Raw genomic sequence first — 27,491 nt, forward strand, 5'->3', positions numbered from 1 at the left:
GGTGGATAAATGAACGAGCAGCCCGAGGAGGTTCAGGCAGGTATTAGAACATTATTTAAAAAACATTTGGATAGGTACCTGGATATTAAAAAAAGGTTTAGAGGGGTGTGGGACACATGCAGGCAGGTGGGGTTGGAGCAGAAGAGGCATCTTGGTTGGTATGGGCAAGATGGGCTGGAGGGCCTGTTCCCGTGCCCTGTGTCTCTATGGCCCTTGTGGGTTGGCTTGATCCGTCATTCATTCTTCACTCCTCCTCAGTCCACTCCTCACCCACTACCTCCTGTTTCACCACTCATCCCCTTTTCATATCAGCTATCTTTCCTCATCCCACTTTGTCCTGATGCAGGGTTTCAACCCAAAGTATCAACAATTTATTTCCCTCCACAGATGCTGCTCAATCTGAGTTCCTCAACCAGACTGTTTGTTGCCTGTCTCCATTATCCCATCAATACTCAGTGACCTTTCACCCCTTGTTTATCAAGACCGTCCGCCTCAAGAAATATTGAAAGGCTCTATTTTTACCACCCTTTTGAGGAAGAGAAGTCCAGAAACTTCTAATTCTCTGAGAGAAGAAATGTCATCTCATATCTGTCTTAAACAGCCAACTCTTTGTGTTTAAACAATGATCTCTAATTCTGTACTCTCCCACATCCTCCCTGTAAAGAACCTTTAGGACCCTACATACTCAACCGGAAGGCTTTACAAAGATGAAAGGATGTGGGATGATGGTCAAACAATGGGCACTACTAAATACAACTGCTCAGAAGAAAATTCTTCAGCCAGACAGTGATTGGAATATTGAGGTTACAAAGCTGAACCCCACAGGTATTTATACAGATGCAGGTGTACATATTTATAAGGGAGGCACAAGGCAGATAGGAACAAATAGATTTTTCAGTAGAGTAAGAGGATGTAGGCCAGGGGGTGAGGAGGTTTGTGTGCAGCATGGATGCATTGGACCAAGTGGCCTGATGATGCCCATGTCAACATCATACTGCCTTCAATGCTGCCTCAGGTCAGCTATAGTGGTGAGAAATCAGGCTGGAGGATACATTCCTAATACACAGGCCACCAGCATTACAAGCTGAATTCACGAGGATTATGTTTATGTCTGGCTGCTGCAGAGTTCTCTTTCTTTTTCTGAAGTAATCAGTCAAAAAGTTGCTTTGGCAGACTGACAGTTTCTATAGAAACAGCACGGCCAAACCACAACACAACTCCAGTTTTGGATCAGGCGGTGGTGAATTCCTGCCTTCCACTTCTTTATCAAAAGTCAGGCACCATTGGTTCTGGTTGATCCGCAGACCACAAAGTGAAAATGGTTTTAGTGGTTACTTTCCTGCTCACAGGGGCGGCACGGTGGCGCAGCGGTAGAGCTGCTGCCTTACAGCTCTTGCAGCTTCAGAACACCGGGTTTGATCCCGACTATGGGTGCTTGTCTGTCAATTTAATAATTCTCATCCTTCTTTTGAAATTCTTCGGAGGCCATATCTTTCACTTTCTTTATCATTTTCTCCTGTGTTCCACTTCAGCATCCTTCCTATTCTGGTCTCCCGTGTTATCCTAGAGTCATAGAGTGATACAGTGTGGAAATAGGCCCTTCGACCCAATGCCCACACCGGCCAACATGTCCCAGCTACAATAGTCCCACCTGCCTGCGTTTGGTCCATATCTCTCCAAACCTGTCCTATCCATGTACCTGTCTAACACTTTCTTAAATGTTGCGATGGTCCCTGCCTCAACTACCTCCTCTGGCAGCTTGTTCCATACACCCACCACCCTGTGTGTGGAAAAAGTTACCCCTCAGATTCCTATTAAATCTTTTGCCCTTCACCTTAAACCTATGTCCTCTGGTCCTCGATCATCTACTCTGGGCAAGAGACTTTGTGCATCTACCTGATCTATTCCTCTCATGATTTTATACACCTCAATAAGATCACCCCTCATCCTCCTGCGCTCCACTCAACCTCTCCCTATACCTCTTGCACTGGCAACATCCTCATAATCGTCCCTATACCCTTTTCAGCTTGAAAGAGTTTGACAGCTGCACTCCTCTTCAGCCTCTAAGCTCCAAATTTATCTCCCGAAAACTTTCCACCTCTTCACCCCTCTTTTTCACCTTTAGAGCTTTAAAACCTATGCCCATGATCAATCTTTGAACATCTATGCCAAAATCGGATATATCTTGGCATCAAATACCATTTGTTGATGCTTCTGTAAAACAGGGAGAGTTGTACAATCCTGTACCTGTTCACACTGAGCACTGGCATAAATTTAATATTCCATATATAAACATTAACCTTTGGCAAGGCAGAGATCTTGAACAACTTTATCCCTAAAAACAACTTGCACTAGAGGCTCATTTCTAATACTGTAGGACGATTCCCACAGTCAGCCTCAGAAGAGACTACATTGTGGAATTAGTGCTGATAAAAGCAAGGCATTGCTCATTAGCTCTGCATGACAACATTCATCATTTTTGTCTAGTCATCATTTTAGTAATGTATCAGATGTTTCCAGGCTCCTGGAAGAGTGCAGAAAATGCTGCGATATAAACAGTTATGAAGTGGCTCAACATCATATACTCAACCTGACCGCTACATGTAGATTGTAGCGAGCAGATGCTGGTTTACACTGAAGATAGACGCAAAATACTGAAGTAACTCAGCGGGATAGGTAGTATCTCTGGATAGGAATGGGTGATGTTTCAGGTCTGAAGAAGGGTCTCGACCCAAAACGTCACCCATTCCATCTATCCAGAGATGCTGCCTGTCCCGCTGAGTCACTCCAGCATTTTGTGTCTATCTTACATGTGGGTGGTTTCTGTGTGTTTAGAAATATTTACATTTTCCAATTTGAATACTCAAAAAGAGTCTGCTTCTCTAAAGAATAATGCGTAATGACCTATTGAGATTAAGTTTGCAAACCATCTAATAAGATGCGAGTAAAAGTATATCGGACAAATACCATTAAAACACAGATAGCTTTGATCAATTTTTTTGGTTGCTTTCTCATGGATGCCAATGGCGTCACTAATTTAATGCCCATATCCTAACTGCCTTTGAGAAAGTAGAGAAGGCTCTGATAGTTTAGTGCAGCTATAAGGCGTGAGAGGACAGTTGAGAGCCAACAACATTAAAATAGGTCTGGGTCATTTATGAACTTGTCAGGACAGCAGATTTCTGTAGACTGCAGTAATCTAATATTTTTTTCCCACAATATTTAGTTTAGTTTAGTTTAGATATACAGCGTGGAAACAGGCCTATCGGCCCGCTGAGTACGTGCCGACCAGCGATCCCTGTACACTAGCTCTATCCTCCATACTAGGAACAATTTACAATCTTTTTACCAAAGCCAATTAATTCTTTGGAATTAAACCGGAGCACCCGTAAAAAACCCACGTGGTCATGGGGAGAACGTACAAACTCCATACAGACAACACCTGTACTCAGGATCGAACTCGGGTCTCTGGCACTGTAAAGCAGCAACTCTATCATATCAGCAACCGTATAGACCAACATCCTTCCTGGAAAACATTTTTACATTTTACTGGAGGTCTAACATGGGCAAGCCCAACGTCATAAATGGCATGACTCAGGGGAGTTGTAGAGCTGAGGGACCTTAGGGTGCAGGCACATAGTTTCTTGCAAGTAGCGACATAGGTAGATAAAATTGTCATGAAGGACCATTGGTCTTTACCAGTCAGAGTATTGAGCATAGAAGTTGGGAGGTCATGTTACAGTTTACAAGATATTGGTGAGGCCCCAATTAAAATATTATGTTCAGTTTTGGTCACCCTGTTATAGGAAAGATGCTGTTAACTTGCAAAAGGTGCAAAGAAGATTTACGAGGATGTTGCCAGGACTCGAGGGTCTGAGCTTTGGGGAGAGGTTGAGCAGACGAGAACTTTATTCCTTCGAATGCAGGAGGATGAGAGGCAGTCTTCTTGATGTGTATAAGTTCATGAGAGGAATAGATAAGGTAAATGCACACAGTCTTTTACCCAGAGTAGGAGAATCAAGAAACAGAGAACCTAGGTTTAAGATGAGGGCAGAAAGATTTCATAGGAACTTGAGGGGCAACCTTTTTACACAAAGGGTCGTAGGTATATGGACTGAGCTGCCGGAGGAAGTAGCTTCAAGCTATTTTGTATCCGGTTGGTCAGGTTGCCCTGAATCCAATATGATCTAAACTTCCAAACCACCCTGCCATACAGTTCTTTGTAAAAAAACCTTGCCACTGCAGTTACACAGTCAGAACCTAATGCACTCCTAGATCCCTCTGCACTACAACATTTCCCTGAGCAATGCCATTTACAGTGTAGGTTCTGCCCATGTTAGACCTCCAGTAAAGTGTAAAAATGTTTTACAAGGGAGGATGTTGTTCTATATGGATCGGCAGTGTGCTGATACGGTATAGTTGCTGCCTTACAGCGCCAGAGACTCGGGTTCGATCCTAAGTACAGGTGGTGTCTGTACGGAGTTTGTACATTCTCCCCGTGACCGCGTGGGTTTTCTACTAGTACTCCGCTTTCCTCCCACACTCCAAAGACTTACATGTTTGTAGGTTAATTGGCTTTGGTAAAAACATTGTAAATTGTCCCTAGTGTGTAGGATAGTGCTAGCATATGGGGTTCGCTGGTTGGCGCACACTCGGTAGGCCGAAAGGCCTGTTTCCGCGTTGTATATTTAAACAAAACTCTGGTCACCACACTACGGGATGTATGTTGTAACAAGAGAAAGAGCACAGAAGAGATTCACTGGGCTGTTGCCTGGAATGGAGAGCTTTACTTAAAATTGAAGTCTGAAGAAGGGTCTCGACCCGAAACATCACCCATTCCTTCTCTCCAGAGATGCTGCCTGTCCCGCTGAGTTACTTTGCATGGACAATTTGGGCTGATGGGGCTATTTCTGTGGTGTGCAGGATGCCTCTGCAGCAGCGGGAGACTCAGCTGCAGCAGCCTGGGCGACAACGTGGGCCTCGGTAGCAGTGGGGTTGGCGGCAGCAGCAGTGGGGCCTTGGCGGTAGCGGGAGCCTTAGCGGCAATGTGGGCCTCGGCTGTGTCGGTAGCGGGAGGAGCCTTGGTGGCAGTGGGGCCTTGCGGTCGATGAGCATGGGCGGTGGGTTATAAGACAATGGAGGACCCGGTGTGGGGAGGGTAGGGGGGGCCTCTAGTTTAGAATAAGTCTGTGTTTGTTCTGTGTTTGTTCATTTGTTCCGGTGAAGGCGCGGTGCACATGGCAGCCAGCTGACAGTCGCTTGTCTTTTACTGTTTGTTTTCACCTTTAATTTCAAGTTTTTGTGTATCTTGTGTGTTGCGACTGCCGGCAGACAAATTTCCCTCTGGGGATGAATAAAGTTTTATCGTTTCGTACTGTATGTCTTGTCTGTTTATTTGTAACTTTGATCTACTACCTGTAGGTGGCGGTAGTAAGCCTGGTAATGATGACAGTGCATTTGAGAATCTGTGATCTGAACATTATAAATCCCTGTGGTCCAGTTTAATAAAGGGACCAGACCTGTGGTTTCATATCTGCGTCAATTCAGAAGTACTATACATTGAAGGATATAACACTAAATAAATTCACACATGTTGCATTATTATCCAATTGTCAGGCTCATAACTAGCATAAAGAAATAGTCACTTCACATAGAGAGAGTCATAGAGAGTCACACAGCATGAAAACAGACCCTTCAGCCAAACTTGCTCACACTGACTACATGCCCCATCTACGCTAGTCCTACCAGCCAGTATTTGGTCGATATCCTTTTAAACCTTTCCCATCCACGTAATTGTCTAAATGTTTTTTTAATGTTGTGATCGTAACTAGGGTTGCGAACTGTCCCGTATTAGCAGGAACATCCCGTATATTGGGCTAAATTGGTTTGTCCCATACGTACCGCCCTTGTCTCGTATTTGACTGCTACTACTCGGGTCGAGGGGACTGTCGGCTCAGAGCGCCGCGTCTGGCCCCGCCTCACCCGTCCCGACGTAGTGCAGCCCATGGAGTGCAGCAGCAGCACCTCGCCCGTGGCCCCGTCGGTCAGCAGCCCGGCCAGCTGCCCAACCCTCGGACATTCGTTTACCATCTACACCACCACCCCGCCTCCTCATGGCCGATCAGCAGTTCACGAGTTGGCTGGGGCGCCGGACTATGCGTGCAACGTTGTGCGGCCTGGGCCAAAACTCCTCAGCTGGCCGCCGGCTGGGCTTTGTGTGCAGTCCAGCACCTGGGCCAACTCATCATTCGCCCAGCCACGGCCGGGTGGATCAACGAATTGCCATCGGGAATTTGTCCCTTTTTTTAGCCTTTTGTCCCTTATTTGGCAGTGAGAAAGTTGGCAACCCTAGGCATGGAGATCCTTAGCTGGATGGAGTTCATTCTGCAGGTTGAGATTACTTTGGGTTCTCTATAAATTCTCAAACTATCTGCTGTCCTGAGAACAGAAATGCGTGAACTGTGCCCTTGGAAGATTATAGCAAAGTAAGGAAAAACATATTTGCCGCTTGCATTCTGGACTGTCAGTCAGCATATCCCAAAATTAACGTAAAGAATAACAATAACTCTGAAGCCAGGCAGGTAAGTGTGGACGAGTATCTGGAAATGATTTTAAATAATGACCAATAAATGAGGATGAAGTTCCAATTACTACTGGAAGCTCAAAACTATAACACCAGCATCTGTTCAAAGCCGGTCACTATGCCAGCAATTGATGTAAAGAATGTAGACCCAGCAATGTCCTTGACGGGTGATATAAATGAACTCGCTGATGCTTCTTTTCTGTCTTCAGCAAAATTCCTGCTGACCTCACGCTCCTTTGCCCATGGATAGAAAAGACACATTCACAGATTGGTTACTAATGCCAAGGTCATGGCTACTGGTTCAGCACAGTGTTTATGGACAATTTTGATGGATGCTGCCACTAGATTTGTGAAATCAACAGCAGATTTTGAGCAAATCTTTCTAAATGCCGTGAATACATCAACCTTAAAAAAGAACGGAAGCCAATCCCTCAGCCAATATCACTATAAAGAAGAGATTGGTATTTTATAATAGAACAAAACTCAAATCACTCCTTTAAGGTAACTGAGTAATAACCTTCAATCCATTTATTTGGAAATATTTTGTCCTTGTATTATTCATTTTGCCTTATGTCATAGTCCTTTCAACCCATCAACATGCCAACTCAAAGAGCAATAAAATCAATCCCATTCCCTCACTTATTTCTCTGTAATCTATTCTCTCTCTCTTAAATGCTCATTCATTTCCTCCTGATTCTTCCACTACCTACCTATTCGAGGCATAATTATTACTAGACATTCTACACAACAACGGGTGCCTTCTGCATGTGGTAGAAAACCATAGCAGACAGGAAATAAAACAGGCAATTCATGGAAGAATATTCAAACTTCATGCAGATAGCATACAGGATCAGACCCAGGCTGCTAGAACAGTGAGGCAACTGCATTACTTATTGATGCAGCTACTTCCGTCACCCATGATCATCTTCCCCCCCCCCCCCCCCCCCCCCTATTCCTGGTCCTCAGAGTAATAGTGCACAGAGATCCAGGGATCATTCCTCACCTGTTGCCCTCATGGGACAAAGGGCACAGTCCATACCCCACGCTTCTCCAAATAAGCAGCAGCACTCAGTGTACGTAGTCCTTCGACCCACCAAAGGCGAGTCGCACATAAACTGACTGTTCACCACCTGCCAGCATATATCCTCCTCACCGGTTTGTTCTGAAAGAGCAAAATTGGGGAAGAATAGAGAGAGTTAAAAATAAAATAGGTCTTCAGTGTCACTAAGTATCACCATCTGAGGATGACAGACTAAATCCATTAACATTGCTCTGTGGACATACACACATGCCTCAGAGTTTCTGTAATTCTTGTTTCTAGGAACAGGATTAGGTCATTCAAACCCCCCTGAGCTTGTTCTGTTATTCAATTAGATCTTGGCTGATCTGCTATTTAACTTCTTCTTCCCACCATGATTCCATGCTCCTTGCCAGCAATGATCTAGCAATCTCAGTTTCAAGTTTGCATTCACTCTTGAGCTTCAACAGCTTTTCCTGGAGTGGAATAATTTCAGGTATTATTACCCTTGGTGTGAAGATGTACTTTTAGGCATCAATCCCAAATAGCCTTGACATTAAGGTTGTGCCCTCTTTGTTATAGAGTCTCCAAAAGAGGAAATAGTTTCCTGCTATCTATGCTATGGAATATAAAACATAGAGCAGTACCACACAGGAACAGGGCCTTTGGCCTACAAAGTCAGCACCAACATAATGGCAAGTTAAACTATGCCTCTATGTGATCGATATCCTTCCATTACTTGCATGTCCATGTGTCTTTCAAAAAGTCCCTTAAATGACACTATCCTATTTACAACTAGTTCCTCAGGAACTGCTCAGGAAGAACAACATCACTCAGAGGCTGCTGCTGTCCTTTTATCGGTGCTCCATTGAGAGCATACTAACATACTGTGTATGCGTGTGGTACACCAGCTGCACAGCGGCTCAGAGGAAAGCGCTCCAGAGGGCCATTGACAACGCCCAGAGGATTGTCGGCTGCCCTCTCCTTACCTTGGAGGACCTACACAGTTCCCGCTATAACAGAATTTAATAAAGGACATCTCCCACCCCGGTTTTTGAAGTGTCAGGGAGATTACAGATCAGGAAGGACAAATAGACAGAAGTGTTTCCCCACTGCCATAAAAGCACTAATTTAGCCCCAGGAACGCAGGGGCGATACAGACTAAGGGATCGGTAACGGTGAAATCGACATAAGGATGGAGGGTTGGGTGTGTATGCGTGCTTTGTCTGTGATATTTATTTATTTGCTTATCTTTATTATTTTACCGTGGATGTTTCGTTAGCTTTAGAAATGTTTGAATGCTGCACTGACTGGCTGACATTTTAAATTTCGTTGTACATGGCCCATGTTACAATGACAATAAAGAAACTATTCTATTCTATTCTAAAGCTTCATTAATGTGACCCTTCTTCAGGCAGTTTTCAATTTTTTATTACCGGTTCTATAACAATTTTTCTAACTGTTTTCAAGTGTTGGAGATTGCAGGAAGCCCAGCAGAAGTGTGCCGACTTGTACGGATTTCCCAGCAGTGAGGCTGATCGGTGTGCCGACTGAACTTGTGGCAGAAGGCCCACTGATTGAAATGAGAAGAATTCACTGTTGACAGATGGACAAATACAAAGTAATCTCCTTTCTTCTGATTCATGTGTAACAAGGAACTGCAGTGCTGGTTTAAACCCGAAGATAAACACAAAAAGCTAGAGTAACCCAACGGAACAGGCTGCATCTCTGGAGAGAAGTAATGGATAACGTTTCGGGTCTTGACCCTTCTTCAGACTTCAGACTAAAGAAGCGTCTCGACCCAAAACGTCACCCATTCCTTCTCTCCAGAGGTGCTGCCTATCCCGCTGTGTTACTCCAGCTTTTTGTGTCTATCTTTCTTCAGATTCAGTTGGGTTGACTTTAACAGTATAATTTACTGTAATTGAAGTCGTAGTGTCATACAGCATGGATGCAGACAATTTGGCCACTGAGCCTTGGTTGATCATTTTGTAATAATTCCACTTTATTCTACTTTATTCTCCCACACATCGTCATCAACACCCTCAGATTCTGCCACTCACGTAAACACGGGATAATTTACAGTGAAGAATGAACTGACAGCCAGCAAGGCTTTGTCACGTGTGTTGTAACTGGAGCACCATAAGGAAACACGGAGTCATTGGGGAAACATGGAAACTCCGCACAGACTGGATCTGAGGCCAGTATTGAACTGGGATCACTGGAGCTGTGAGGCAACACCTCGACCAGCTGTATCAATATGCCAGTCATAAAGTAATTGCTTACTTGTGGATTTCAGGTATTATTATTAATAATTTTTAAATGTTGATAGCTTTTAGAGAGCATTACATGTTGTGAATGTCAGAGAGATTCATAATTACTAAATTGATTTGACAACCAGCATGCCTGACGCTGGAGCTTGAATGAATGTCGGTACCATGGTAGACATAGGGTCAGCATGTACAACCTGCAGCACCTTGTTCATCAGCTCAACATCTGACTTCCTGGGGGAAGTTTGCACCCAGGATCCCATTACAGGAAGGTACTGTTGGCCTCAGGCAGTTCACTGCTCAGTGGAAGATCAGAGATATTTAACCATTTCTCACGATTCAAAAAGAATGCTGACTTTAAATTTATCCAATCAAAGTGAATAACTCCACACTTTTCCACTCCATCCGTTATCTGAGAGGTGCTGCACTTTGGGAGAACAAATGCCAGGGGGGAGTACAGACAATAGACAATAGGTGCAGGAGTAGGCCATTCGGCCCTTTAAGCCAGCCACGCCATTCACTGTGATCATGGCTGATCATCTACAATCAGTACCCCGTTCCTGCCTTCTCCCCATACCCCTTGACTCCATTATCTTTAAGAGCTCTATCTAACTCAATCTAACATACGAGGATGATGCCAGGATTCAAGGGATTGGGAAAAGGTTGAGCAAGGCAATGACTTCATTCCTCGGAGCGCAGTAGACGTTGGAGTGTTGCCAGGCAATCATTAATGCAGCTTGGCCAACAAATTTGTGATATTCACATACACTCGGGATTCCCAAATTTCAATGGTGGGAGCAGTTGGGGGCTGAGCATTGCCATTTTCAAGCCACATACATCCCATTACCGTAAATAAGACACTGTTGATAAATCCTTAGCTTCTCTATTTATGGTACATTATCTTGCCTTCCATGACTGACAAATACATACACTAAAGTGTCACAGTACAACAACAAAACTGTGGCGGCTTGAAAACCCTTTCTAATGCACCAGAGGTTGGGACAGGCACCAGATAAATACAAGTTTTTCTTTTTAATTACAATCACAGTAGATGTCTTGATCATTGAATCACTGTGAATCATCACAATGATTGGAACAGTAGGATGTGGGCAGGGGAAGACCGTATTTATATGATCTGTTATCTACTTTCCCTCAGTACTATGATTAAATATTAAAACACACAAGGCTATTCAGCCCATAAGGTTAATGCAACTCCAAAGAAGAGCCAGTTCCCTCCCCTCTACTTTAAGTCTGCAGAAGGGTCCCGACCCAAAACATCTCCCATCCTTTTTCTTCAGAGATGCTGCCTGGCCCGCTGAGTTACTCCGGTACTTTGTGTCTATCCAGCAATTCTGACGATCTCATTTTCTCCACTCCTTATTTCCCTGCAGTTAATTCTCTGGTCACGCACATCCCCTTTTGATATTTTGTAGCTACTTACAGCAGCCAAGTAACCTTTAAGCAAGTTTGGGAAGTTGGAGGGAGGGGGGGGATGGAATTTTCTGGGGAAACCCACCATGACACCCGAGACAGGGAAAGGTCACGTTATAAACATAACCTTTAATATTTCCCATTTAGTTTTACGTTATTTTTAATGCCGCCTTCCAAACCCTATCATTCGCCTCACTGTCCCTCACGAGAGTAGTGCTTATTCAGACCCCACTGCATGCAACCTCTGCAGAAACACAATGTTCTCTCACCTCAAACATCACCAAATTGCATATTTAACTGTAAAATACTTCAAAGTATTTTCCAGGGGGATTCCAGATAAAATATAAATATCAAGTTGTGGGTATGCACAAGAAAATAGGAGCAGGAGTAAAGCACCTAGCGGCTCATCATTCAATATGATCGTGGCTGATCTACCCCAAACCTCATCTCCACTTCTATGGTACGTTTCCATTGTCCTCAATGCCCCAAACATTTACGTATTCATCTATCTCCACTTCAAATACTTAATGATCCATCCTTCATCAATCACTGGGATAGAGGATTCCAAAGATTCATCAAAGATAGATTAGCCATGATTAAATGGCAGAGTAGATGGGTCGAATGGCCTAATTCTGCTTCTATAATTTATGAACTTTTTGCAAGGAGGGGTTTCTGCATTGCGTGGTTGTAAATGGTCTTACCTAGAATTATGGTTGTAAATGTGGTCTTACCAAGAACTATGTCCCCTTGTATTTTGGATATATTTTCCAATAAAAGTTTCAATGAAAGGAAAAATGGATCCAACTCACATCATTAACAGGATGGCACAATGGTGCAGCGGTAGAGTTGCTGCCTTACAGAGCCAAAGACCCGGTTTCGATCCTGACTATGGGCGCTGGCTATATGGAGTTTGTACATTATCCCTGTGACCTGTGTGGGTTTTCCCCGGGAGCCCCGGTTTTCTCCCACACTCCAAAGACGTGCAGGTTTGTAGGTAAGTTGGCTTGGTAAAATTTTAAATTTACCCCATTGTGTGCAGGATCACGGTTACTGCGCGGGGTTTGTTGGTCGGCGCGGAATCGGTGGGCTGAAGGGCTTGTTTCCACATTGTATCTCTAACTAAACTTTATGCAGATCATCATTGCAGTAATCAGAGTTGTTACATACCCACTGTGTGCGGTGACTGAATGCAGCGTTTCCCTGAAGAGTCTAGGGCTAACGGATATATGCAGAAACAGTTGTATGAGCCATCAGTGTTAATGCATTGGCCATCGATACAGTTTGATGGATCCAGGCATTCATCAATATCTAGAAACAACAGGAAGTATTAATATAATGAAACTTGCCCAGAGTTTGGTGAGCAGCAAAAAAACCCAGCTAAATTGAAAAATACAGTGCCCTCCATAATGTTTGGAACAAAGATCCATCAATTATTTATTTGCCTCTGTACTCCACAATTTGAGATTTATAATAGAAAAAAACACACATGGCTAAAGTGCACATTGTCAGATTTTAATAAAGGCAATTTTTATACATTTTGGTTTCACCGTGTAAAAATTACTGCAGTGTTTATACACAGTCTCCCCATTTCAGGGCACCATAATGTTTGGGACACAGCAATGTCATATAAATGAAAGTCGTCACATTTAGTATTTTGTTGCATATCCTTTGCATGCAATGACTGCTTGAAGTCTGCGATTCATGGACTTCACCAGTTGCTGGGTGTCTTCTCTGGTGACACTCTGCCAGGTCTGTACTGCAGCCATCCTTAGCTTATGCTTGTTTTGTGGGCTAGTCCCCTTCAATTGGGTTCAGATCGGATGATTGACTTGGCCACTCAAGAATTGACCATTTTTTAGCCTTGAAAAATTCCTTTGTTGCTTTAGCAGTATGCCCTGAGCAATTACAAACACCGCTGAAGCCATGCGTCCCAAATATTATGATGCCCTGAAATGTTGGGACTATGTATAAACACAGCTGTAATTTCTACATGGTGATTCACAGTGCAGAACAGTTAGGAATGGGACTTGGTTCAGGCAATGCCTATTAAAGTTATAATACAGTAGGCCTCCATTGCCCACATTCTATGTTCTGCTTCTACACAAGTGGCCTAAGACAATATGGATAAATGGAAAGGATGGAAGAAGGCATTATACAGCATGGTACATCAAAAAGCTTCTCAATTAACTATTAAATGCTTAACGAATCCAATGGAAAATCAAGGTCAATCCCCAATTTTTGTTAACACAACATTTCTAGACCACTGTATATTTTCCAAACCTGAGGCAACACCAGACTTTGGTCTCGAGACAGGAACATACCATCGGAGTCTAGAGGATGAGTACAACGTTTTCCTGAAGGGTCCACAACCAGTGGATGGGTGCAGAAGCAGTTGTATGATCCCTCAGTGTTAACACACTGTCCATTGACACAGTTGGTTGCATCCTGACACTCGTCAATATCTAGGAATGAAACCAAAGCCATTAGAGTAGTAACTACTTGACTAAATGTTGCAAAAGCCCAGATGGTCACATGGAAAAACAAAGGCACTTTAAACGTTACACTCTGCATGCACTGCAGCAACTGCCTGACAGTGCCTCTCAAGTCTCTGACTTATGCAAGAAAGACTAGCGTGCAGTAAGGCCGTCATCTGCAGGGAACTCCTCCAGTGCAGCTTGTAAACATATTGATTTCTCTATCTTCAAGTAACCCCTGCATTCCCTCTCTCTCCATCCCTCCCCCACTCAAGTCACATCAGCTTCTCGTTCTCAACTAGCAAACAGCTAACTATGGCCTGTTTCTTTTATCATCGTTACATTTTTGCATATCTTTCATTCATTTGTTCTCTCTTTCTCTCTACGTCATCTACTAAATATTTCTTGTTTCCCTTTCTCCTGACCCTCAGTCTGAAGAAGGACTTAATAGATTAATGTCCCGCTGAGTCACTCCAGCATTTTGTGTCTCATTAATTCTTTTTTTTTTCCACTTACAAGCTGCTTTTTTTAAATTTCCAATTTGGTTTTTAACCTCAGCCTTTGCAGTGAATGCTAAGATCTTGATTCAGCAACCAAGATTTGAAGTGACTCCAAGAATGGGTATTTAAAGAATATTTGCTTTGTTGGTAGCTCAAAGTAGTGTTATTGGTTGCGTCTTTGTTTTAGAAAGCCATTTTGTAGAAAATTCACATTGGAACTTTTTTAAGTTTCACATGTTCGATTCTGAGCATAGACTTATTGTAATGGATTTAAGTGAGAGTTTGGAACATTGGGGCTACATATAAACTCTACAAGTGGTTGTCCTCACACATGCCTGCAATGTCTTGGCATCATTTTAAAATACAGAAGAAGATAGGCTAATTAGATTATTAAAGAAAATTAGGTATATTGCTAGTTATGCCTTGCTACCTGACCTCCTGAATTAAACAACTGGGAAAGTGGTTGGGATACAATGGCATAGGGATTCCTTGTCAGGCCAAAGATGACGGCAGCATAAGGATGAGAGGCTGATTGAGGCATACAGCATGGAAACAAACCCTTCAAGGCAACTGACACCACATTGATCATTAATACTTACAGTACTCCCATTTTTTGTTCTCCCCATATTCCCACCAACTCTCCCAGAGGTTGGGAGAAACATGTTTCTGGGTTGTTCGCCAGTTGATAGAGGGTCACTCGTTGAAGAGTATTGATATCAATACCTCAATTTGCACAAATTCATGAATCTCCCAGTTCTTGGGCAATGTGCCTCAAAGGCCAAACATACAAACAATCCAGGTCATTTTAACCCCATTTTCATTGGGTTTCTAGTAGGTTTTACCAAACCACTCCTATTCTGGTTTCAAGTTATTAAATCTCATACCATTTACATCAGTACACATTGTAGCTCATCACAGCTGTATACAGCGTTTACCATCCCTTGCTGTCTCTCTCTCTCACTGTTTCTCTTTCTTAAGTTATGTACATCGGCATGCCAAACATCAGCTATGCCACAATTACGCCCAGATTTTTAATGATACTGTAAATTCTGCAGCAAGCTTACCAAGACAGTGGAGCTTAACTGGATCATAATACAAGCCTTGTCTGCAGTAACACTCGTAGCCAGGCTCTGTGTTCATGCAAGCCCCATTCTTACAGATTTCTTCTCCAAACAAGACACATTCATTGGCATCTGTGAACAGAAGATCATTGTAAGAAACACACTGCAAAACTGACATCTGATCCTAATCAAACCAGAGTGCAATATCTTCCAAAACACTCAGTCCTCTGTGTGTTGTCACCATCCTTGGCACTGATATTGAGGCCATAACCATTTCTACGCATCATACACAAATCTAAAGGATGTAGAAGTTGGATGTTATTTGATCATATCATTCATATAGTGCAATAACAGGCCCTTCAATCCAACTTGCCCTTGCCGACCTATCCATGTACCTGTCTGAATGCCATTTAAATATTGTTATAGTACCTGCCTCCACTACCTCCTCTGACAGGTCACTCCATATACCCACATATGTGAACAAGTTGTCCTTCAGGTTCCTATAATACACACCTTAAACTTATGTCCCCTGGTTTTAATTCTCCCATACAGGGTAAAAGACTCCTGATTAATGGATGTCCGATTAATAGAGACTTTTCCTTCACTGAATTAATAGAGACTTTTCCTTCACTGAATTCACACTGGTCCCTTGCAAAGCATTTCATTCAATTGCCAACAACACCGTAATGTACCAGGAACTCTCAAATCCAGGGCTTATAGACTCAGGTAAGGACTAAATGCACACCACTGAACCAACTCCCTTCATTCCCTTTCCTCTTTGGAATCTGCCCCATATGCATCAACTAAAATATAGTGACATGAAGGTGCAAAACACCCCACCAAAATTAGATTTCCAGGAGTAAAGGCATCAGTAGGTCTTTATTCTCTGGAGCGCAGAAGGTTAAGGGGGGACCTAATAGAGGTCTATAAAATGAAGAGAGGGATAGACAGAGTTGATGTGGACAAGCTTTTCCCTTTGAGAATAGGGAAGATTCAAACAAGAGGACATGACTTCAGAATTAAGGGACAGAAGTTTAGGGGTAATATGAGGGGGAACTTCTTTACGCAGAGAGTGGTGGCGGTGTGGAATGAGCTCCCAGTGGAAGTGGTGGAGGCAGGTTCATTGGTATCATTTAAAAATAAATTGGATAGGCATATGGATGAGAAGGGAATGGAGGGTTATGGTATGAGTGCAGGCAGGTGGGACTAAGGGGAAAAAAAATTTTGTTCGGCATGGACTTGTAGGGCCGAGATAGCCTGTTTCCGTGCTGTAATTGTTATATGGTTATATGGTTATATGGTAGGAAAAGGATTGATCTGATCTGATTCCAGATTAACACATGGGCAAAGGGGAAGGAAGCTCCTCTGCTGATCACAAAGGAATCAAAGAGATGGGATCATCAGGGCTGCCGATCTCTCCTAAATGTGTACACTTGTTTCATACTTTGAAGTGCGGCACATCACACAGCCACATGCATGCAATTTTGATCTAGATTAACGGGCTCTGGGCTGCAAGCGCTGTTGACTCTGAGGCAAGGAAGATAAACAAAAGTAACGCAGAACCGGAGGGGAATTCTGCAGAATCATTCCTACCAATCCATCAGTTGTTCAAGAGTCAAGAGTGTTTTATTGTCATATGTCCCGGATGGGACAATGAAATTCTTACTTGCTGCAGCACAACAGAATATCTGAATATGTAAACATAGTACATAACAGGGGGAAGAGAAAAAAAGTTCAATAAGTAACAAATATAGTGCAGTAATAATAGTCTTTTGCACATCAGAGCTCATAGCTTATTTGTTGTGTTTAATAGCCTGATGGCTGTAGGGGAGAAGCTGTTCCTGATCCTGGACATTACAGTTTTCAGGCTCCTGTACTTTCTTCCCGATGGCAATGGTGAAATGAGTGTGTGGCCAGGATGGTGTGGGTCTTTGATGATTTTGGCTGCCTTATTGAACAGCACTGCATCCCCAATTCTTCAGCATATGTTTCCAAGCTTGGGGTGTAAGATTACCACTGAATTTCTCCTTTAGTTATGGTTAATGTAGATGATGCAAAGTGATTCCGCTCAGTCTTGAATGTACTCAGTCCTTTCAAAGTGTGACAGCAGGGGCTAATCCTATACAACGTTTGTAAGACTAAGATTCAGACTCGTTTCAAATTGAACATGATGTTGACACGGTCTTAACCCAGCAATCCTGCCATGTTAAAGGATTAGTGTCTAAAAGTAATTTATTGAAATTCTGACCTCGGTAATGAAGTCCACTGATTCCATAGGCCGAGTTTCCATTTGGGATGAAGCCTTTCCCTTCAGGACACATGGTAGAAAAATCCGCTAAACAATAAAATAGAAAATTTGCAAATGCAAAAAGTTGAGTAAACCTATGGGGAAACAAATATAATATATGCATCATAAAATACAACAGTAAATTATGAATGTGTAGACGAATGGGTGGCTGAGGAGTTGGTGCAGAGGGCAAGGATTCAGATTTTTGGGCCACTGGGATCTCTTCTGGAGCAGGGTGACCTGTGCAAGAGGGATGGGTTGCATCTGAACCAGAGGGGAACCAATATCCTGGCAAGCAGGTTCGCTGGTGCTACATGGGTGGGCTTAAACTTGATTGGAGGTGAGGGCGTGGGCGGTGGGATCCTATGCAGGACCAAGGCAGGTGATAAGCTGGAAGTCGGTATGGATAGCGATGTAAGCAGGTTCAGTGGACAGTATAGGCACAAACATGGTAGTGAATTAGGAAGAACTGATGCTTGGAATTACACTTATTTCAATGCAAGAGGCCTGACAGGTAAGGCAAATGAACTCAGGGTGTGGATAAATATATATGACTGGGATGTTGGGCCATTAGCTGGTTAAGAGAGAGACTGGAATGGCAGCTTAATGTTCCAGGATACAGATGCTATATGGGAGATAGGGGTGGAGTAAAAGAGTTGTTGCTTTACTAATTAAGGAGGATGTCACAACAGTGGTTAGTGATGACATTACTGATAATTTGTCCGATAAGGCTCCATGGGTGGAGCGGATGAACATGAAAGGGATGATCACCTTGTTGGGGGTGTACTACTCACCCCAAATAGTCAATGAGAATTAGAACAGCAAATATGCCAGGAGATTGCAGGCAGCTGCAGGACTAACAAGGTTGGCATAGTAGGGGATTTTAACTTTCCCAATATTGATTGTCATAGTGTAAAACGGTTTAGACGGGACAGAAGTTGTCAAGATTCAAGAGAGTTTATTGTCATGTGTCCCAGATAGGACAATGAAATTCTTGCTTTGCTTCAGCACAACAGAATATAGTAGGCATGAATAAATGTTGTCAGGAATGTTTCCTCAGACAATATGTAAATTATGCAAATACATGGTTTGTATGGATGTAAGTAAATATTCCAATATATTGATCCTACACCCCCTGATGTTCTTTTGTGCGCTTCCAGCAACCAATCCACTGAAGGGCCCAGTTTAAACGATCCCTGACAATTCTACAGGAAAGGATTTGGCACTCCTGTTTACTGGCCAACACTGGGCAATTGCACATAGAGAATATGAGAATTAGTAAATTGCAGGCTGTGCAAATGGGCTGGTACACGCATCAACCATTCCTCCAATGCTGCACAAATACTTGAAGCATGTCAGCAATGTGACTATGGCAATCCTAATCGGTATGTCCATCGCCGACCCCCATACTCTCTACCCTCCACTTCCTTGATCATTCCCAGGAACTGCCACACTAAAAAACTCTCAGGATCGTTATCATAAGCCTGCGCCATTAAACAAGTGCAGCACCAATGCAAATAATCAATTCAGCTGAAACAAACTTACGGCTGCCAAACATTGGGCATGGGAACACTTCACAGTTGTCACCCCAGCCTGCTCCCAGAGTGCAGCAACATTCCTGCTTCGTGACATTGGATGTCAGAACATTGTCACAGAAGTGTGCATCATTTAGATTGTAGTAACATTCCTTCTTTTCTTCTTCCTGAGGAAGCCCTGGAAAAAGAAAACACAATTTATATTAAACAGTGGTGCAAAATAATAAGTTTCCAAATGTGTACAGCTCTCAAACAGCACCAATGTCAGCAGAATCCCTTGGACCCGAATCTGTCAAGCACATCTATGAATATATCTATTACATTAATCTGAAGCAGTAAGAAAGCAGGAAACTGAAAAATAATAAGCCCAGCATCTGTAAAACCATTGTATTTTACTATTAAGCAGTAGCAGGCACTGAGAAAGATGAACATCTGTACTTAAAAAAAGAGATGCAGGAACAATTTAATATAACTTGCAGTGACAAAGCCTTATTGTAGACGAGAAAACTCTTAATTTCTCAGCATCAGTGATCCGATACAAGTAAGCTAATATAGAGAAAATTGATTATGAGAAAAAACTTAGTTGGTTGGTTTATTATTGTCATGTCTTTCAAGATATGATGAAAAGCTTTTATTTGTATGCTCGCTAATCAGATCAGATTGGGCACATGAATACAAACAAGCCATGTACAAGTACAACAGTTAGAACAAGTTATATCAAAATAGACAGTAAGAACTTCTTCAGATATATAAATAGAGGTTAGCTTGGACAAGCATGGAACCTCTGAAGGGTGACAGAGGGGAATTATTAACCAGTAAGGAGGAAATGACAAATTAGGTAAACCAGTCCCTTGCATCAGGGCTCATGGTGCAGGGCACTGCAAATATCCCAAAGATAACAAAAGGGCTTATCTCAAATTGCATGGAAGAACTTACAATAATGTCTATTGCAAGGGACATGTCACCAGAAAAACTAATGGGACATAAGGCAGACAAGTGGAGGCACAGTGGCGCAGATGGTAGTGCTGCTGCCTCACAGCGCCACACAGAGAGTGGTGAATCTCGGGAACTCTCTGCCACAGAGGGTAGTTGAGGCCAGTTCATTGGCTATATTTAAGAGGGAGTTAAATGTGGCCCTTGTGGCTAAGGGGATCAGAGGGTATGGAGAGAAGGCAGGTACGGGATACTGAGTTGGATGATCAGCCATGATCATATTGAATGGCGGTGCAGGCTCGAAGGGCCGAATAGCCTACTCCTGCACCTAATTTCTATGTTTCTATGTTTCTAGACCTGGGTTCGATCCTGACCTCAGGTTTTATCAAAACACAGATTTTCAGGCAGATACCAACAAGTTGGAAAGTTACATCAGTAACTCCCTTGTTCAAGAAGAGTAATAAGAAACAGTAAACAGGCCTGTTAGCTTAACATCTGTTGTTGATAAGATGGTGGAGTCCGTCATCAAGAAATAAATAGTCATTTAGAGTCATTGATCATACAGCATGGAAACAGGCACTTCAGTCCAACTTGCCCATGCCGACCAAGATAATACATTAGTCCCGCTTGCATGCGTTTGACCCATATCTTTCTCAAGCTTTCTCAATCATGTACCTGTCCAAATGGCTTTTAAATGTTGTTTTTTGTTAAGTACCTCAGTTGGTAAGTCTCAACTCGCTCCTCTGGCAACTCGTTCCATATACCCACCACCCTCTGTATGAAAATGGCCCCTCTCAAGTTTCTATTCTAGAAATTGAATTTTGATTGAATCTTTCCGCTCTCACCTTAAACTGGTTCTTGATTTCCCTACTCTGAATAAAAAAACTATGTATTTACCCTGTCTGTTCCCCTCATGATCTTATACACTTCGAAATGGTCACCCCTTATTTCCTGTGCTCAAATGATTAAAATCCTAGCCTGGCCAACCTCCCCCTGTAGTTCAGGCCCTTAGGTCCTGGTACCATCCTTGCAAATCTTCTCTGCACTCTTTCCAGCTTAATAACATCTTTCCTGGAGCATGGTGATCAAAACTGAACACAATACTCCAACTGTGGCCTCACCAGTGCCTTGTACAGCTGTAACATAACATCCCAACTTCTATACTCAAAACCCTGAAAATGGAAGGTGATTGTGCTGAAAGCCTTCATGACCACCTTAACTACCTGTGACGCCATTTTCAAGGAAGTATGTACCTACACTCTGAGATACCCCTGCTCTACAACGCTCCCCAGGGTCCTGTCATTCAACATGAAGATCCTGCCCTGGTTTGGAAAGATAACACCTCGCACTTATCTGCATTGAACTCCATTAACTCAACCCACTTGCCCCATTGATCAATATCCTGCCGTCAATTTTGATAGCCATTTTCGCCATCTACGATACTGCCCACTTTAGTGTCATCTGCAAACTTACTAATCATGCGTCCTACAGTCTCATTCAAATCATGGCTAGAAACCACAAACAACAATGGGCCTCGCACTGATTCCTGAGGCGCCAGTCTGAAAAACAACCTTCCACCATCACCCTCTGCTTCCTTCCCTGAAGTTGAATAAGTCTGTCAAGAAGACTGTCGGCACATTGGCCTTCCTCAGAAGTTGGGAAGTTATGTTACAGTTGCACGACATTTGAAGCATTGTGATCCGTTTTGGTCACCCTGTTATAGGAAAGATGTTGTTAAGCTGGAAAGGGTGCAGAGAAGATTTACAACGATGTTGCCAGGCCTCGAGGGCATGAACTATGGGGAGAGGTTGAGCAGTCTAGGCCTTTATTCCATGGAGCGCAGAAGGATGAAGGGTGATCATATAGAAGTGTACACATTCATGAAGGGAATGGATAGGGTAAATGCGTGAAGTATTTTACCAAGAGTGGGGGAATCAAGAACCAGGAGTCATAGGTTTAAGGTGAGAGGGCGGCACAGTGGCGCAGCAATAGAATTACTGTCTTACAGCGCCAGAGATCTGGGTTCAATCCTGACTACAGGTGCTCCGGTTTCCTCGCAGACTTCAAAGACGTACAGGTTTGTGAGGTAATTGGCTTCGGTAAAACTGTGTGTAGAACTATTACTGGTGTACGGGTTGACTGCTGGTTGGTGCAGACACAGCGGACCGAAGGGCCAGTTTCCACGCTGTATCTCTAAAGTCTAAAAGTTCAAAGTTTAGGGACAATCTGTAATGTAATCATCTGTGGATCGATAGCTTGGTTGGCACAAGGTGTAGCAGCAATGCCCATGCATGCACTTTCCTGAATCTAATTTAATCATAGATCATAAGTGATAGGAGTAGAATTAGGCCATTCTGCCCATCAGGTTTACTCCGCCATTCTGCCCACCAAGTTTACTCCGCCATTCAATCATGGCTGACCTATCGCTCCCTCCCAAATGATGCGATCCAGGCTTCCGATGTTGTGACCCCGCCGGGTGATGGTAAGTCCCGCAGCCGAATCCAAGCTCCGCGAACGGGCCGGTTCAAACTCCGCGGCCCGGGGCGGTCGAAGCTGCCACCCTCCAGTCCAGCGGACGAAGCTGTTGTTGCGGGAGCTCCGGAGAACAGGTCACCAACCTAGGACCCATGAGCTCACAACGTTGTCATCCACTGGGCCCGTGACTTAGCCGCTGAGGCTCCAAAGTCGGTTCGCCACCACCGCAACGCCACAAAACCACCACAGCCCCGAAGTCGGCCAGTCTCGCGATGGTAAGTAAGTCCTGGCTCTGCCTCCGGAGCCTCGCGGTCGGTCCCAGTTGGAGGCCGCCAGCTCCGCCATTAGGCCTCAACGCAGACGGAGACGGGGGGATACGACAAGAAAAGGTTGCATCCCCCCCCCAAAGGAATAGACTAAAAACAAGTTTCCCTCATCCCCCCCACACATACACAACTAAAATAAACTGAAATAAACTAAAACAACAGGACAAAGAAAACAAGAAAAAGAAAAGACAAACGGACTGCAGGCGAGCCGCAGCTACAGGACAGCGCCGCCACTTCCGGAATTTTGATGTTTCTTTAAAGATTTATTAACAATGATTCTGTGCATTTACCCTATCTATTCCCCTCGTGATCTTATACACTTCAATTCAATTCAACTTTAATGTCATCGCACAAATACAAGTATCAGTACAACGAAATGCAGTTTTGCGTCAGTCCGTAGTAGTTGTACATAAAGAAAAAACAAAAAAAATAGAAAGAGAGAAGATACAGAATAATCAGGAAATACAGAATGATTAAACAAAGGGGACGGAGGGACCAGAGAAATCTATCGTCGGGACTCCGAGTTCAGCAGTGTGATTGTGTTGTTGTAGAAGCTTTTCCTCATCCTACTAGTACGTGACCTGAGGCTCCTGTACCGCCTCCCTGATGGGAGGAGGGCAAACAGTCCATGGTTGGGGTGTGAGGGGTCTTTGATGATCTTCCCAGCCCGTCTCAGACACCGTTTTCGGTGGAGGGCATCCATGGCAGGGAGCGGGGCACCGATGATGTGCTGCGCGGTTTTCACCACCCGTTGTAGTGCCTTCCTGTCCGCAGCAGTGCAGCTGCTGTACCATACCGTGAAGCAGGTGGTCAGGATACTCTCTATGGTACAGCGGTAAAAGTTGGTCAGGATCTGGGGGGACAGGTGGGCTTTCTTGAGCCTCCTCAGGAAGTAAAGGCGCTGCTGTGCCTTTTTGATCAGCTTGGAGGTGTTGAGGGACCAGGACAAGTCCTCCGAGATATGTACTCCGAGGAATTTATAGCTGGAGACGCGCTCCACCTCAGTCCCGTTTATATGGATGGCGGTATGACTGCCTCCTCTGGTCTGCCTGAAGTCAACAATAATCTCCTTCGTCTTTTTGGAGTTGAGGACGAGGTTATTGTTGGCACACCAGGCTGTCAGGTGCTGGATCTCATCCCTGTAGGCTGACTCATCGTTGTCGCTGATCAGTCCTACTACCGTGGTATCGTCAGCAAACTTAATAATGGCGTTGGATCCGTACTTTGGGATGCAGTCGTGGGTGAAGAGGGAGTAGAGGAGAGGGCTGAGCACACAGCCCTGTGGCACTCCGGTGTTCAGTGTTATAGTGGAGGAGGTGGGGTTATTGACCCTAACAGACTGTGGTCTGTTAGTGAGGAAGTCCAGGGTCCAGTTGCAGAGGGAGGTGGAGATGCCAAGTCCACTGAGTTTGGTGATCAAGCTGGCTGGGATGACAGTGTTAAAGGCAGAGCTGAAATCAATGAACAGCAGCCTGATGTAGGAGTTGTTGTAGTCCAGGTGGGTCAGGGCAGAGTGTAGGGCCGCCGATATGGCGTCCTCTGTAGACCTGTTGGTCCGGTAGGCAAACTGGTGGGGGTCCAGTGTGGAGGGGAGGCAGGCTTTGAGGTGAGCCAAGATCAGCCGCTCAAAGCACTTTGCAATGACCTATAGGATCACCGCTATAGGATCACCCCTCAGCCTTCTGTGCTCCAAGGAATAAAGTCCTAGCTGTCCAAGCACCCTATAACTCAGGCGGTCGAGTCCCGGCAACATCCTCATAAATCTTCTCTGCAATCTTTCCAGCTTAACGTTTCAAGAACAATTTATTTCCTGCTGTTATCAGACTCTCAAACAGACATCTCATATGCCAAAGATGAATTCATAATTTCCCAAGGTCAGTCTGAAGAAGGGTTTTGACCCGAAACGTTGCCCATTTCCTTCGCTCCATAGATGCTTCCTCATCCGCTGAGTTTCTCCAGCATTTTTGTCTACCTTCGATTTTCCAGCATCTGCAGTTCCTTCTTAAACATCATAATTTCCCAATCTACCTCTTTGTAGCTGTTGCAATGTTTTGTATCTACACTTTCTTTGTAGCTATCAAACTATATTTTGGACTCTCATTTCCTTTTCTCTTTGCATCACTTGGTGTGTTCACGTACGGTATGATTATCACTGTATTCTAGTACACGAGATAATAATAAACTGCTACAAACAGATGCTACACACTGCAGATCAAATGCACCAGGGAGGTGGACAGGTTGCCATTCATGAGGGCTGCTTTGTTCTAGATGGTGTTGATCTTCTAGAGCTGCAGAGATCTTTTGGAGCTATAGTTCTCTATGTTAGTGGAAGGTATCCCAATCATAATCATGATAAGCCTGGGAATGGAGCTGGTGAAAAACTGTTCGCCCTGATTAGAGATCCAAAAACGAAGGGATATGAGACTACGTCTTTAAGACTGTGATCAGAAGAAACTTCTGCAGTCAGATGGTGAAATACACTACAATTTGTTCCACCCAAAGGAGCCTGCGGATGCATTATCACCGAGTACATTGAGATAAAAGATCATTGACATAAAACCCCAGGCAAAAAAAAAGAAACTGAGCTAAATAATCAGCCTTGTAGAATGAAAGAGAAAACTCAAGGGAGAATCTGGTTTACTTGTGATTCTTATTTTTTATATTCTGATTGGAGCTGCAAAGCTGAAGCACTATGTTGTGCCCCCTTTCAGTTCAGTTTAACATTAAATGGACAGACAAAAATGCAGACTGCCTATAAATTGCAACATGAAGAACAGATCCTTATAGTCTACAGGAAAATGAACAGCTGGTAAAAGGTTTCTCTATGATGGATGGGCAGCAGGTTTAAGTGTCTTAACATCCAGGTTTTGACAGACAAATATACTTTCTATTGAAAAAAACAGAGAAACATATAGCAAATTGTAAAATCCAACAAATCAAGTGAAAACGGCCTGTCCCACTTGGACGACCCAATCCACTAGTTTAGAAGACCCTAGACGAGTTGGAAAAAAATGTCAAGGTCATGTTGACTCACCGAAGTAAAAGACCTCCTACGACTATGTCTACGACCTCCTACGACCCCCCTCGACCTCAGTCTTCCACACCTAAGACCAACTACGACTAGCTACAAGTGGAAAATGATCACATGATAAAATGATGTCATGTTTGCATTTTTTTTCTCGGGCCAGTTACCGACTTACGACTATCTACGACTATATACGACTACCATCACGACCTACTACGACCTACCTACGATCTACCTACAAGTAAAAAGTATCCGCTTTTTCCATGCCGACCTTTTTTTTACTCGTGGACATTTTTTATCAGGCTGCATAAAAAGCAGCGACCTACATGAGGTTGGGGGAAACATTTTAAAATCTCTTTCTACAACGGAGATTCGATTTTTTTTCCGTATCGTATCTCCGCCTTCTTTGCGGCCTAACATCGAGGAGCTGGCGGCCTCTTGCTGGGGATTGACTTTGGGAGCTCCAACCGCGGGAGCTTGAGGACTTAACATCATGGCGCTCACATTCCCTTGGTTAGGGATTGACTTTGGGATCTCCAACTGCAGGAGCTTCGACTGCCCCGATCGCGGGATCTTCAATCACCCTGACACGGGAGCTTCAATCGCCCCGACTGAGGATGGTTTGACTGCCCTGTCCGCGGGAGAATAAGGAGAATGAAGATAAGACTTTATTGCCTTTCATCACAGTGAGGAATGTGGGGATGCTGCTGTGGTGGATGTTTATGTTAACTTTTTTGTCTTGTTGCTTTTTTCTGGTATGACTGTATCGTAAATCAAATTTCACTGTACCTTAGTGTTTAAGAAGGAACTGCAGATGCTGGAAAATTGAAGGTACACAAAAAAGCTGGGGAACCTCAGCGGGTGCAGCAGCATCTATGGAGCGAAGGAAATAGGCAACGTTTCGGGCCGAAACTCTTCTTCAGACGGGTTTCGGCCCGAAGAAGGGTTTCGGCCCGAAACGTTGCCTATTTCCTTTGCTCCATAGATGTTGCTGCACCCGCTGAGTTTCTCCAGCTTTTTTGTGTACCTTCACTGTACCTTAAATGGTACGTGACAATAAAGGACCATTGAACCATTGAACATACACATAAAAAACAAACAAATAATAATATTGCAAAAAGACAAAGCCAATGCCCCCAAGTCCATGTAGTTCACGGCTTATTTGGAGGTTGTAGTGTTTAATAGCCCGATGACTATCTGGCTATTGGCTGATTACTGGCTATCTAGCAAGATGGCGCCTGCATGCGGCGACTTTTGCGGAGCACCAGAACCTAAAAGGCTTAAATACAACTTCAATCAACTCACCTGGTTCTGGAAAACGGCAGAAAACGGAGCCGTTTCGGACAAGCTGCTTGAACACCTCAAGGCTCTCGCAATTTCGCGATCTTCCACAGCTGCGGGAACCCCGGACTTTAAATTTTCCCACGCCGGCTGTAAAACTCCCGACCCGACTGAGGTACTGTATCTGGAAACCCCGGGATGACCTCCAGAGCCGACGGGCTAGATCCTCCAGGAACAACGGAGCTGGAGCTGCCGACTTTGAGGGAACCCCCTTTCGTTACGGAGCTGAAGC

General features: G+C 43.9%; 1 protein-coding gene across 5 annotated transcripts in view; it reads right to left on the reverse strand.

Annotated features, from left to right (window-relative positions):
* Window positions 1–27,491, reverse strand: part of ltbp1 (latent transforming growth factor beta binding protein 1) — a 295,601-nt gene that overhangs the window by 35,508 nt on the left and 232,602 nt on the right. For all 5 annotated transcript variants that reach the window (XR_008723852.1, XM_055639325.1, XM_055639326.1 and 2 more), the window contains 6 exons: window positions 19,170–19,337; window positions 17,586–17,672; window positions 15,341–15,469; window positions 13,624–13,764; window positions 12,470–12,610; window positions 7,587–7,745 (listed from right to left, as the gene is read on the reverse strand). Coding sequence is in view for 4 of the 5 variants with exons in the window: in XM_055639325.1 (XP_055495300.1) it covers window positions 7,587–7,745; window positions 12,470–12,610; window positions 13,624–13,764; window positions 15,341–15,469; window positions 17,586–17,672; window positions 19,170–19,337 (825 nt within the window). In the remaining variant the exon portion in view is untranslated. The remainder of the gene's footprint in view (window positions 1–7,586; window positions 7,746–12,469; window positions 12,611–13,623; window positions 13,765–15,340; window positions 15,470–17,585; window positions 17,673–19,169; window positions 19,338–27,491) is intronic.

This window comes from Leucoraja erinacea, chromosome 8, assembly GCF_028641065.1.
Source record: "Leucoraja erinacea ecotype New England chromosome 8, Leri_hhj_1, whole genome shotgun sequence".
Lineage (NCBI taxonomy): Eukaryota > Metazoa > Chordata > Chondrichthyes > Rajiformes > Rajidae > Leucoraja > Leucoraja erinaceus.